At 47.7% G+C, this 12277-nt stretch overlaps 1 protein-coding gene across 2 annotated transcripts; it reads right to left on the reverse strand.

Annotated features, from left to right (window-relative positions):
• Positions 1–455: 455 nt before the first annotated feature.
• On the reverse strand, positions 456–5280 carry LOC311283590 (uncharacterized protein). 2 transcript variants are annotated; one of them, XM_084398106.1, is made up of 14 exons: positions 4888–5280; positions 4326–4424; positions 4031–4114; positions 3835–3900; positions 3584–3730; positions 3175–3502; positions 2768–3053; positions 2228–2461; positions 1825–1910; positions 1602–1706; positions 1310–1503; positions 1030–1201; positions 663–904; positions 456–576 (listed from the first exon to the last, which is right to left on the reverse strand). In XM_084398106.1, exons 1-6 carry the CDS (start codon positions 5157–5159, stop codon positions 3484–3486), a joined length of 687 nt encoding a protein of 228 aa, XP_084254232.1. In that variant the 5' UTR covers positions 5160–5280; the 3' UTR covers positions 456–576; positions 663–904; positions 1030–1201; positions 1310–1503; positions 1602–1706; positions 1825–1910; positions 2228–2461; positions 2768–3053; positions 3175–3483. The 2 variants fall into 2 exon arrangements, with proteins under 2 accessions (XP_084254232.1, XP_084254231.1); XM_084398105.1 differs by lacking the exons at positions 3584–3730; positions 3835–3900; positions 4031–4114; positions 4326–4424; positions 4888–5280 and having other exon boundaries at positions 3175–3486.
• Positions 5281–12277: the final 6997 nt, after the last annotated feature.

Here is a 12277-nt window from a genome sequence, read left to right on the forward strand (position 1 = left end):
TGGTCCAGCGGTATCTATCGGACTCCGCCATTGTAAAAAGCTAACCGGAAGAGCCGTATCCCTACTAAAAGACGTACTTCCGGTCTTCAATTTTTTCGTGACATAGGCCTATAGGCAATTCCGCCATTCAGCCTACAGGCAGTGGGTTGTGTGGCAGTATGGGTCACTGGGGAGTGGACGGCGTGTGGTGGTACCCAGCTGCTGTGTTTGGGCCATCAGGGACAGATTCCCAGATCCAAATGGACATTATGTTGGATTCATCCCAAGCAGGGTTTGACACAGCTAAGCTAACTGTCCAGTGTTAAATTTCAATAGGACAGAGTTTTATTTATTTTATTTTTATTTTTTATGCAAGTTACTTGCCGTTATTTATTGTCATATTTACAGTTTCAATAAAGAATGAAAATTGTGTATTGAGTTGTCTTCTTTTTAGAAAATAAGAAAATCACAATCGTGACAGTTATTTTACATGACTTTATTGTAATAAAATAGTGGCATTGTGCCAAATAGTGCAACGTGAAGGGATTATATTGCATGATGTTGCCGTCATCACAGCCTACTTTGGAAGGGGCTGACCTATGAAATAAAACATACATTTTTATTTTTTTTTAAATTACAGTTTTTGATAGAGTGCAGTAGTAACATATTCAAATATAACTTACCAAGCCCTCTGCTGACTAGAGTGTCAAGTAGTTCTCCGGTAGAAGGAGCAGGAATCCCAGACAAGACACCATACTGACGGGGGTCATCTGGTCTCTTCTTCGACTTCCTTGGCACAGCGCTGCTTGACAGCTTCTTTTCAATGATGGCGCTTTGAAGGTCCCTGATGTATGCATAGTCCTTGTCCTCCTTGATGACGTAGAGGCTCCACTTCCGGGATTTTTTGTTGAAAACTTTGCCGTACCTGCAAACAAGAATGATAAATGCTAACAAAAATACAAAGTGTTGTTGTTGATGATATAGGTTATGTATGTTATCGAGAACTAGGTATGAAAAGAAAAATGTTATAGAAGTTTGTATATCACATACTGTAAAGAGCCATCCGGTTTTCTCTTAGGGGGTCGGTTGATGTGGTTATTGTAAATTGGTGTATTGTATTGCAAGCATAGCTCTAGCTGCATACACAGGCGGTGTGAAACTGAACCTCTTGCTGGCATACATCAACAAATGATTGTGAAAGGACTCGAGTTCAGCAGTGGACCTAAAAGCACATTGGGAGGAAATGTAAATGGTTTGTGATGTCAGTAATAATTTTAAATTGAGATATTTCTGAAAGCAAGCATATTCCACATAGGTAAACCCAATTTACCTGAAGTTCAGGAATTTGTGCACATTCTTGAGCCAGCGAGCATCGAGGACTACTTCAGTTAGTCGCGAGTGTGCCTCTGATCCCTTTTTTAGTCACGCCTTGTCCCTGTCCTCTGGCAATTGACCATGCTGGCAGGCACCTAGAGCCCACTCGTGCTCTCCAGTTACATGGTGCAGGACACCTTACCATAGTTCCTATGAACAGATGTAACATTTTTTAATTAGATTATCCAGACAAATTAAAACCAATTTAACTTTATACTTTTTGCTTCACAGCCTATATGAATACTTACAAAGAACTCCTCATATGTCTCAGCTGATTTGCAACAGTGCCAGAAGTGATTGCAAATGTCTTTTGTCCAGTTTATGAGCTCTTTACACCCTCTTTGTTGTCCTGCCTGTAAAAAAAAAAAAAAAAACATACCATGGTGAAACCTTGAGACAACTGCATTTCATGTTCCGCTCCATTTCATGTTTGACCATCAAAAAACTGGTATTTAGACGTGTTGAGCTTACTGATTGAATTTTTTTGGCCAGTGACTTGGAGCCGTGCCACATATCCAAAGTGTGTCGGATTCCACTATCTTTGTATATTCCAGTGCCTGTATTGGAGATATAGCATAATAGAGATAACACATTTAGGTTAGTGTATATCAATACTCAATCAAACCTGTTTGTGTGTTTTTTGTTTTTTTGCTCGGTATGAACACATGCAGCTTGATAAAACTAACAAAGGGAAAAAGGGTAGAACTGTGTGACAACATGAAAAATGAAAATATACTTGACATGACAGTACCAGTAAAAAATTTGGAAACATTACCTCATTGGATTCAATGGGATAATGTTTCCAAACTTTTGACTGGTACTGTATGTTATAATACAGATTTGACTGAAGTATTTTTTCAACGATTACGCTTACTGAAAAGTGCTGATATTTGCATGTGGGCATCTGTGCAAAACTCCACAACATCCAGTTCATTTCGAAGGGTTTCCACTGTTCGGATAAATCCCTCTTTCTCCATGGCCACTGAATTTCTCATGGTCTGCCTCTTGTCAATGTTCACCATGCTGATTATTTGCTTACTACTATTGTCCATGGCTGTATATGTGCAGTATTGTGCACTAAACCCAGGACTGTCCATTCTAGCATCGCCTACAAACAGGGAAGATAAACCAAACAAATGCATATACTTCATTGTAAAAAAAGGCCAAACAGTCTTTATGAGAATTTTTTCACTTTTAAGCACATGCCATTCAGCTGAAAGAGGATGACCTATGACATCATTCAGGGCAAATTTGAGATACTATAAGCTGCTAAGCTGGTCAATGAGCACAGTAAGAGTATTTAAATTTTTTTTCATTTTTGTCAACACATAGGTTTGTGTTATTGTAGATGTGTGAAATTTGGTGTGCGTGCACGCGCCTTTGTATAAATGCAATTTTTTTTTAATAAACTCACCCAAAACTACAACAGGTCCCTTTGACTGCACCTGGGCGATGACTTCATTTCTCTTCTCTGTCCAAAACTCTTCTATTGTGTCTACACAGTAAGCATCTTGGATGCGATACAAGCTGGACCTGTCCACCATCCCCAACTTCATAAAGTCAAATAACAGGGAGATCTTTCGGTAATTGATTCCAGAAAGAAGGATGTTTATAGCGAGCATGTAGTCACCAGCCAGCATCCCGTGTTTAAAATGTGGCAGTGACACCCATTTCCACACAAGGTGCCCGTGAGGACATACCTGCAAAAAAGAATTAGAGAATCAGCAACCTGGATTATATACCATCCCACACTTGTAACAGTCAAGTTTCTATTACAATAAAATGGAAGACAAATAAAATCAACAGTATAATCATACTGACCCACTCCATTACAGCTGCCGTTCCTCTGGACTTGATATTTACTTGAAATGGACCCGGTGCCTTACACTCTTGTTTATTGTGACTGTCTTTATGTGGACATACATTGACAGCCAGATGCATGTTTTGCATGAGTTGTTGAAGACTATTGTGGTACACAATGCTTCCTGCATTTTCCAGTAAATCTTCTACTTCAACAACTCTCAAAGAATCTTTGGGCATGTCTGTCTGTGCATCAGAGTCCTTGTTTGGTTCGTCATGCACGGTTTCTTCCATGGAAACGACTTGTACTGAGTCCAGCGATAATTTGGACTATAGAGCACCGCCCGTCCTGCCAGAACAACACAACAGGTTACAGATTTGGAATCTATCTAAACATCTATTGAAGTGTACATTAATTTGTAATACGTACTTCACACGAATGGTTGGCCTGTAGTCTGGATCCACATCTTCATCCTCAATCTCATCAACATCCTCAGAATCTTCATCATCTGATGATGAAACCGACTCAAATTCCATGTCTGGAGTCCAGGTGTCATCATCACTGTCCCATTCAGTCCTACATTAAAACAGAATTGTTGACATCATACATGTCTGTTACCAAACTGAATTTACAGGGATACAAACTTTTTTTTTTAAAAAGGAAAAAAGAAAGAAACTTACATGGAATTATGAATGTCATTGAATTCCTTCTCATCTATATCACCAGATGGACCTGGGGTTACAACACTAGAAGAGATGAAAAATAAATGGACATGTGGTTTGCACGGAGATGTATCAACGAACACCAATGTGTCTTTGATTTGGTAAAAGTATCTTCAACACAATAAGCTATAACAAAAGATTTGTGTATCCATACCTCTCAACCGTCTGAATGTCTGATGTGCCCTGGAGATTGATGAGAGCCAGATCATGAATATCTTCATCTGTGAATTCACCACCACTAAAATAGGGAAAAAACAAACAAACAAAAAAACAACATCAATTGTTGTTGATCTCACATCCTTGTCTTTTGACTGTTTAAAAATGTCTTCACACCCTGGGTTGAAATTGCAAAAGCAGACAACTCTCTTCCCCCGTGTCCTCAAAAGCTAAAAGGTGTCAATTTCATGGACATATATTGAAGCGATTGACGGGTCTAAATTCACACTTACCGGTCAGTCTCTGATGAAAAAATGGTTGAAGCTGCTGGAGCTAGTGGGGCTTTGAATCCCGTCTTCATTGGAGTAGATGAAACTTGTCCTCTCTCATAGCTGAAAGAAGTGAACACATAAAGCCTTGAAGTAATGAACACTTACAATTATGACTGATTGACGTCATTTACTTTCACAACATTGCTTAGTCGCTTCAATCTAATGACCTCGCTAATGACACATCATATGTAAAGTTGACTTTCGACACTTGAACGTAGTTGCTTCATCAACAATGCAATGTCACCATTGTCCTAACAAAATAGCTCAGAGGCACACGTTTGAGTTCACGCACACGCAAGATTAGCAACACATGCAATGTTCTATCGGCTCGAACAGAAAACCGCTAACGTTAGGCCTACTGAAATAGTCAAGCACTTCAAGAAATATAATTACTTTGACCCGTGATAGGCGATGCTAAACGGCTAACATTCCAATGCCGACCGGCAGCATGATCATGTTGTCAGATTGATAAAAAGCTATTTATGTAATACACCACACCATAAAAGTATAAATAAATGCTTACCTGCTCAACAAAAAGTCAGCCATGTCAGCGTCGGTTTTAAGTCCAAGGTTTCTCTGAAGCTTCCTCCAACGGGCAATGGTGGACCCTATATTGATTCGGCTTTGAGTCCGGCGTTCTTCACATTTTTTTTTTATCTCTGCTCTTTCCTCAATTGACTTTCTCTTTCTTCCAACCTTGACTGTTGGGGCGAGCAGGGGCCACTTGCTGCTGTCTGTTTGTTGGTTTTTCTCCATTGCTGAGTTGATGCTGCCTACTTTCGCGCGAAATTTCATGTCGCAGGAGGGGGCGGGGTGGGGTGCGGTGGGTGGAGATGCGAGTGGAGCAGGGGATTGGATGAGAGCAGTTAACCAATGTAAGCTGTCCGGCCGGACAGCTTACATTGGTCAATTTCTCTGTGGGTGTACACCCAATAGAGTGAATGGATTTTTTTCATTCTTTTTTCTCTTCATATTATTAGGATTGTACTGTAGAACCATAACCAGCATCTAAACGAGGTTATTAATAATGAACAATCTTTGAAATCGTAGACCATAGCTTTAATATTATATTTCATTCTGGTGCGCTTAAAGTTATCGCTACTGTGTAATAGTAGCCTATGCTATTCACCAACTAAACATATCCTATTCAATGTGTTCACAGTCTCTTTCACGGCCATCATTTGTAGTAGCCTATTCACAAACTGTTTCCTCAAGCATAGCGTTTTCTTGGAGTTCACTGTGTGCTTTCTACCATGCACAAATAAAAATGTCACTGAACTTTTGCTGTGTAATTGTAACAATGAGCACTCAAATACAACAAACCAACAATTACTAAAAACACACTCAAAAACGTACTCGGTTACTAACGTAACCTCGGTTCTCTCTAGAAGAGGGAACGAGTACTGCGTAAGTATCTTACGCTAGGGGAAAATCCCTTTTCCACGAGATACTGAAGCCAAGAAAATTATCCTTAATTTTGTATTAATGTAAAACGCGTTGCGGCAGCATGCAGACATAGGCAAGACGGCTCGCGTGCCTATTGGCTGCTCTGCGGCAACTGCAGCAGCCTATCGAGCGAGGCCTAGCGTGACGTCAGACCCAATGGGGTGCTTCGCGCCCACTGCGTCACGTCCCGCCGAAACGGGCGTGGCCTAGGCCTATAAATTCAGCTCGCAGGCAGCTATTTCTGGTTTTTCATCGCCGAAGCTTAACCAGAGCGTGTGCATGCACGGCAAGATACGCAGTACTCGTTCCCTCTTCTAGAGAGATCCGAGGTTACGTTAGTAACCGAGTACGTTCTCTTACGAGAGGTCTCTCGTACTGCGTAAGTATCTTACGCTAGGGGACCCAATGTAAAACGCCGTGCTTGCTGGGATCAACACCAAAGACCCAGGGGTGAAACCCAGGGTTCATATAGTGCATAATCACCAGGGGAACTCACAGGGAGTCTGGGAAGAGGGAGGGGCGGAGCCGCGCTCTTTCCACATGCAACAGCGTCCTTAAGACGCAGATATCATCATACAGCCAGGGCGGGGTGCGGCCTGAGCTGATGGAAAATCATGGGTCCTGCCATTTATACGTCGATCAGCAAGCATTGCTGTAAGGCAGCGCTCAGCAGACACAGTATGCTGAACCAATAGCATCGGGACAGACAGTACTGGTGCATTTAGACCGACAACAGCCTGGCCTGTAAGGCGGGAACCTCTAGGTTATAGAACCTTATAAATGTAGACGGGGAGGCCCAGCCTGCCGCCATACATATATCTTGTAAGGCAATCCCACTCGACCAGGCCCACGATGAAGCCATGCTTCTCGTGGAGTGCGCTCTGACACCCAACGGACACTGCATGCCCTTGGAAGTGTATGCCAGTGCAATGGCGTCAACTATCCATCTGAATAGGCTTTGTTTCGACACGGCCAGCCCCTTGGAGCGTCCGCTAAATGAAACAAAGAGCTGCTCCGTCTGTCTGAAGACAGATGAGCGAGACACATAAGCTCTTAATGCCCTGACTGGGCAAAGGAAGCTCGCGTCTCCTTCCTCGTCAGAGACCGCTAGGGCTGACAGGGAAATGACCTGCGCCCTAAACGGTGTGTTGAGGGATTTTGGAACATAGCCGTGCCTGGGTTTGAGTATAACTCTTGAGTCATTAGACCCAAATTCCATGCACGTCGCACTCACTGAGAGCGCGTGTAAGTCCCCTATGCGCTTCACTGAAGCGAGAGCCAAAAGAAACACTGTCTTGAAAGACAGGTGTTTAAGACCGATGGTCTGTAAAGGCTCGAATGGGTGACATTTCATGGCCTCTAGCACCGTGGAAAGGTCCCATACGGGGACTGAGGGAGGTCTGGGAGGATTCAGTCTCTAAGCTCCTCTAAGGAAGCGGATGACTAGATTGTTCCTTCCTATTGACTGACCGGATTCTGCGTTCGAGAACGCTGCAATGGCCGCCACATAGACTTTGAGCGTGGAAGGGGACCTGCCCTTATCTAACAGCTCTTGTAGGAAGGAGACAACCTCTGTCACCCCACAGTCCGGGGGTGCAACGCCACGAGCCGTGCACCAGCTGGAGAACACTGACCATTTTGAGGAATAGAGACGTCGCGTAGACGGAGCTCTAGCCTGCGTGAACGTGCTTAACACTCCGCTTGGGAGGTCAGCGGGTACCCGTTGATGGCCCAAACGTGAAGGGACCACAGCTCTGGGCGCGGATGCCAAATCGAGCCCTTGGCCTGAGAGAGGAGGTCCCTCCTCACTGGCACTGGCCATGGGGCAGTGCTCTCTAGCTGCATCAGAACTGGGAACCAGGGCTGGTTCTTCCAGAACGGCGCTACGAGTAGCACTGAGCATCCTTCTTCCCTGATCTGCTCTATCACCTAGTCAGGAGAGAGACGGGAGGAAATGCATAGAGCGGGCGGCGAGGCCAAACATGAGCCAGCGCGTTTCTGCTCTTGGAGAAAAATTCTGGGCAGTGAGCGTTTTCTTGAGACGCGAACAGGTCTATCTCCGCTCTGCCGAATTTCTTCCACAGCAGCTGGACTGTCTGTGGGTGTAGAGACCACTCGCCTGTCAGAACATTGTTCCTGGACAGTCTGTCCGGTCCTACGTTCAGGAGCCCTGGCACATGCGCTGCTCTCAGTGAGAGCAGGTTGCTCTGAGCCCACACCAGGAGGCGTTCTGTCAGCCTGTACAGGTTTCTGGACCTGAGGCCGCCCTGGCGGTTTATGTAGGATACCACTGACATGTTGTCCGAGCGGACCAGGACGTGGTGTCCTTGTATTTGGGGACAAAAACGCGTCAGCGCGTTGTCTACTGCCAGCATTTCGAGGCAGTTTATGTGGAGAAGCTTCTCTCGTTCTGACCATTGGCCGAAGAACGGTCTGCCCTCGAGCAGCGCTCCCCATCCCGTGGAGGACGCGTCCGTAGACACTACCTTCACACTCGAGGAAGTCCCCAGGCTTACACCTGATTGGTACCAGTCGTTCGCTTTCCAAGGTTTCAGAGCTGCGATGCATTTCTGATTGACCTTGAGACGAAGAAGACCGGAAGCCCACGCTCGGCGCGGAACTCGCGCTTTCAGCCAGAACCGTAGCTGGTGCATGCGTAGAAAGCCCAACTGGAGTACTGACGATGCTGAGGCCATGAGACCCAGCATCCTCTGAAATTTCCTGAGCGGGACAGACGCGCCGCAGCGGAAAGAGCTCGCTGCGCGCTGAATGTCTAGTACGCGCTGAGGTGTCAGTCGCGCTATCATAGAGAGCGAGTCCAGTTCTGTGCCCAGAAAAGATATTATCTGTCTGGGGAACAAAGAACTCTTTGCCCAATTGACTCTGAGACCCAGATTCTCGAGGTGATCGAGTAAAATGGTCCTGTGCTCTATGAGCACCGAGTGAGATTTAGCTAGAATCAGCCAGTCGTCCAAGTAGTTCAATACTCGCATGCCTCGTAGTCTGAGGGGTGCGAGCGCCGCGTCCATGCACATCGTAAATGTATGGGGTGCCAGGGACAAGCCGAACGGAAGGACTGTGTACTGATATGCCTGGCCCTCGAAGGCGAATCTCAAATATCGCCTGTGACGTGACGCTATCTGTATTTGAAAATACGCGTCTTTCAGATCTATTGACACAAACCAATCTTCTCTGCGAATCTGCGCGAGAATTTTTCTGGTCGTGAGCATTCTGAACTTTCGCTTTGCAAGCACTTTGTTCAGCTGCCTCAGATCTAGAATGGGTCTGAGACCCCCGTCTTTTTTCGGTACCAGGAAATATCTGCTGTACAGCCCCCCTTCGCTCTGAGCTTGAGATAACGGCTCTATGGCCCCTTTGCTCAATAGTTTCGAAATTTCGGCTCGAAGTAGGTGTGCCACTTCTGTTTTTACCGTGGTCTCGATGCGCGCTGTATAATGGCGCGGGCGTCGGCGAAACTGTAGCGAATAGCCTCTTTCTATAATGTCTAGCACCCATTTCGTAACCCCGGGCAGCCTTGCCCATGCATCTGCACGGGTGGCTAGGGGTTGAATGCGAAGCGCACGCTGGTCGCTTGGCGACCGGGGGGCTTCGGTGTGCCGCAACATAAGCGTTGCGTCTATGACATTTGAGGCAGAGGGCGCGCTGATGACAGCGGGCAAACCGAGAGGGGGAGGGCTGGGCGAATCCCGTAGGATTTGTCATGTCTATGTGTGGATGTGGGCGCGGAATAGCGGGCACATTTATCACACTGAAAGCATTGTCCGCCTGGGCAGAGTGAATGCACACTTGTTTCGTTTTTACAGAAACCTGGAGACATGCAGAACGTAGTGATTGTGGGCACTGGGCAGTGGGCACATCTGCTACGTTTAATGCGCAAACGAGCTGGGCCGATTTTATGTGCAAATTTTGCAAATTGTGTGTAGGAATGAGCACTGGGCAGTGGGCATTTTGTCTACACTTATAACACCATCGGCCGTGGCCGGGACACCAGAAAATACGCTCTTTGTGGGATTTATCTGGGTAGCCATGAAAACGGCTTTTGTGTGCAGGCAAGCGGGCAGTGGAACCGGCTTGTTGGCTGCTAAATACACTTGAACAGTCACATTTCTTGGAACTGGACGAGCGATGAGTTTTGGTGGAAGCCCGGCCGCAGCAGGACTTGAACACCGTCGTTTTCCTAGACGTGCTAGGACGACTTCGGGACCTCTGGCTTTACCGCAAGCCTGGGCCGCGGCCCACGCGGAGCGAGAGCGCGGCCTCGCGCTTCGGGCCTGTCGGCCCTGTGAAGTGGCAGCGGTGGGCGGAGGCTGAGGCTGAGAGCTCTGGGCAGACGGTCTTGCACGGCCTGCTGCAGAACTGGAGCGCTTCGGTAGGAAGTGCTTCATAGCCTGTGACGCTTTCTGTACCTCTGCAAATCTCTCCGCTAAATCCTTAACGGAAGTTCCGAAAAGGCCAGCGGGAGACAGCGGAGCGTCGAGGAACGCGGCGCGCTCAGACTCAGACATTTCGGAAAGCGTCAACCACAGGTGTCTCTCAGCTACGGAGAGAGAGGCCATGTTCCGTCCTATGGCCTGTGCAGCAGACTTAGTAGCGCGGAGAGCGAGGTCCGTAGCACTTCTTAAGTCTGGCACGCAAATTGCATCTGGTCCTCTCTCATCCAGCTTTCGGAAGAGATCGGCCTGGAAAATTTGCAACGTGGCCATAGTGTGCAGCGCTGACGCAGCCTGCCCAGCGGCGGAGAAAGCGCGACCGAGCAGGCTTGAAGTAGTGCGGCAAGCTTTAGAAGGTAGCGCCAGCTTAGCGCGCCGTCCAGCAGAGGGCGGGCATAAGTGGTTGGCTATCGCTTCTTCGACCGGCGGCAGCGAATGGTAGCCTCTGTTTTTAGCATCGTCAACAGCGGAGAATGCTGGCGAAACAGAAGAGCGCATTCTAGCAGAATGGGGGGCGCTCCAAGACTTAGCGACTTCTTCATGAAGCTCGGGAAGAAAAGGCGCTGGTCTGGAAGCAGGCGAAGCGCGCTCCCCAGGGAGAAAATATCCGTCCAGCCGGTTGTGAGCAGGCTGCTCAGGCGTAGTCCACTCGAGGCCGAAGCTCGCCGCGGCCTGTGCGAGTACACGCATCAGCTCTGACTCGATGCTGGCTCTCTTGCCTGACGATGCGCGAGCAGATGGAGCGAGATCAGCAGAGCTCGCCCAATCCTCACTGCCCGATGCCAGGAGAGAGCAGGAATCATCTTTCCCCGACGCGGCTCTTTCATCAGCGTCAACAACGTAAGCGGCGGCAGACGGCGGCCGCTGTCCGTCAGGAAGAGACGCTGACGAGACCGGTGAAGCTGGCGGGCGAACCGGCGAGCTTGGGCGGGTGGGGGAAGGTTCCGGGACCCGCTGAGCACAGAGCTTTTTACGGCGCGGCACTACAGCGGGCGGGGGTGCAGTCTCGGCGAAGAGTGCCAGGCGAGTCCTCAGAGTCGCCATGGGCAACAGCTCGCAATGAGGGCAGCTGCCGTCAGCGAGTGCGAGAGCTGCATGATCCTCACCCAGGCAGGAAGCGCAGATATATGGCGGTCCCCGTCACTGAGTGTGGCTCTGCACGAGCCGCAGGATGGCATCTTGAAAAAGACGCAGCTCTAGACAGTGTGTGTCGCGGCGGCGAACACACACGCAGCAGAGAGAAAAGGATATGAGCGCCGGATAGCGCGGCGGGAAGGCGGTTGAAGGCGGTGCAGCCAGCGACTTCAGAGGCGACTCGTCCCGCTGCAGAGGCTTCTTCAGACGGCGCGGCTTCTCTCGGGATCCAGCGATGCGTGTGCTTCGCTGAAGAGATGAAAAATCAGAAATAGCTGCCTGCGAGCTGAATTTATAGGCCTAGGCCACGCCCGTTTCGGCGGGACGTGACGCAGTGGGCGCGAAGCACCCCAGGTCTGACGTCACGCTAGGCCTCGCTCGATAGGCTGCTGCAGTTGCCGCAGAGCAGCCAATAGGCACGCGAGCCGTCTTGCCTATGTCTGCATGCTGCCGCAACGCGTTTTACATTAATACAAAATTAAGGATAATTTTCTTGGCTTCAGTATCTCGTGGAAAAGGGATTTTCCCCTAGCGTAAGATACTTACGCAGTACGAGAGAGCTCTCGTAAGAGAACTGATTTTGCGCGGGCATTTTGCACTAGCACTTAGAAGGTTGTGGTATTCATAAACACTCAGTCAGCTACACTGTTTACTTCTGAATATTATAGTTTATTCACGGCCATCATTTGTAGTAACCTAGCCTGCTCCCTGAATTCAATGCGTTCACAGTCTCTTTCACGGGCAGCAAACCAACAATTACTAAAAACACACACAAAAACTGATTTTGCACGGGTATTTTGCACTAGTTAAAATGAATTAACCGCAAGAAAAGTAAGGTTTAATACTAAATTGGTTATCATAGATGTTACTGTATTTGTCGAA

This window comes from Rutilus rutilus, assembly GCF_951802725.1.
Source record: "Rutilus rutilus genome assembly, chromosome: 23".
Classification (NCBI taxonomy): domain Eukaryota; kingdom Metazoa; phylum Chordata; class Actinopteri; order Cypriniformes; family Leuciscidae; genus Rutilus; species Rutilus rutilus.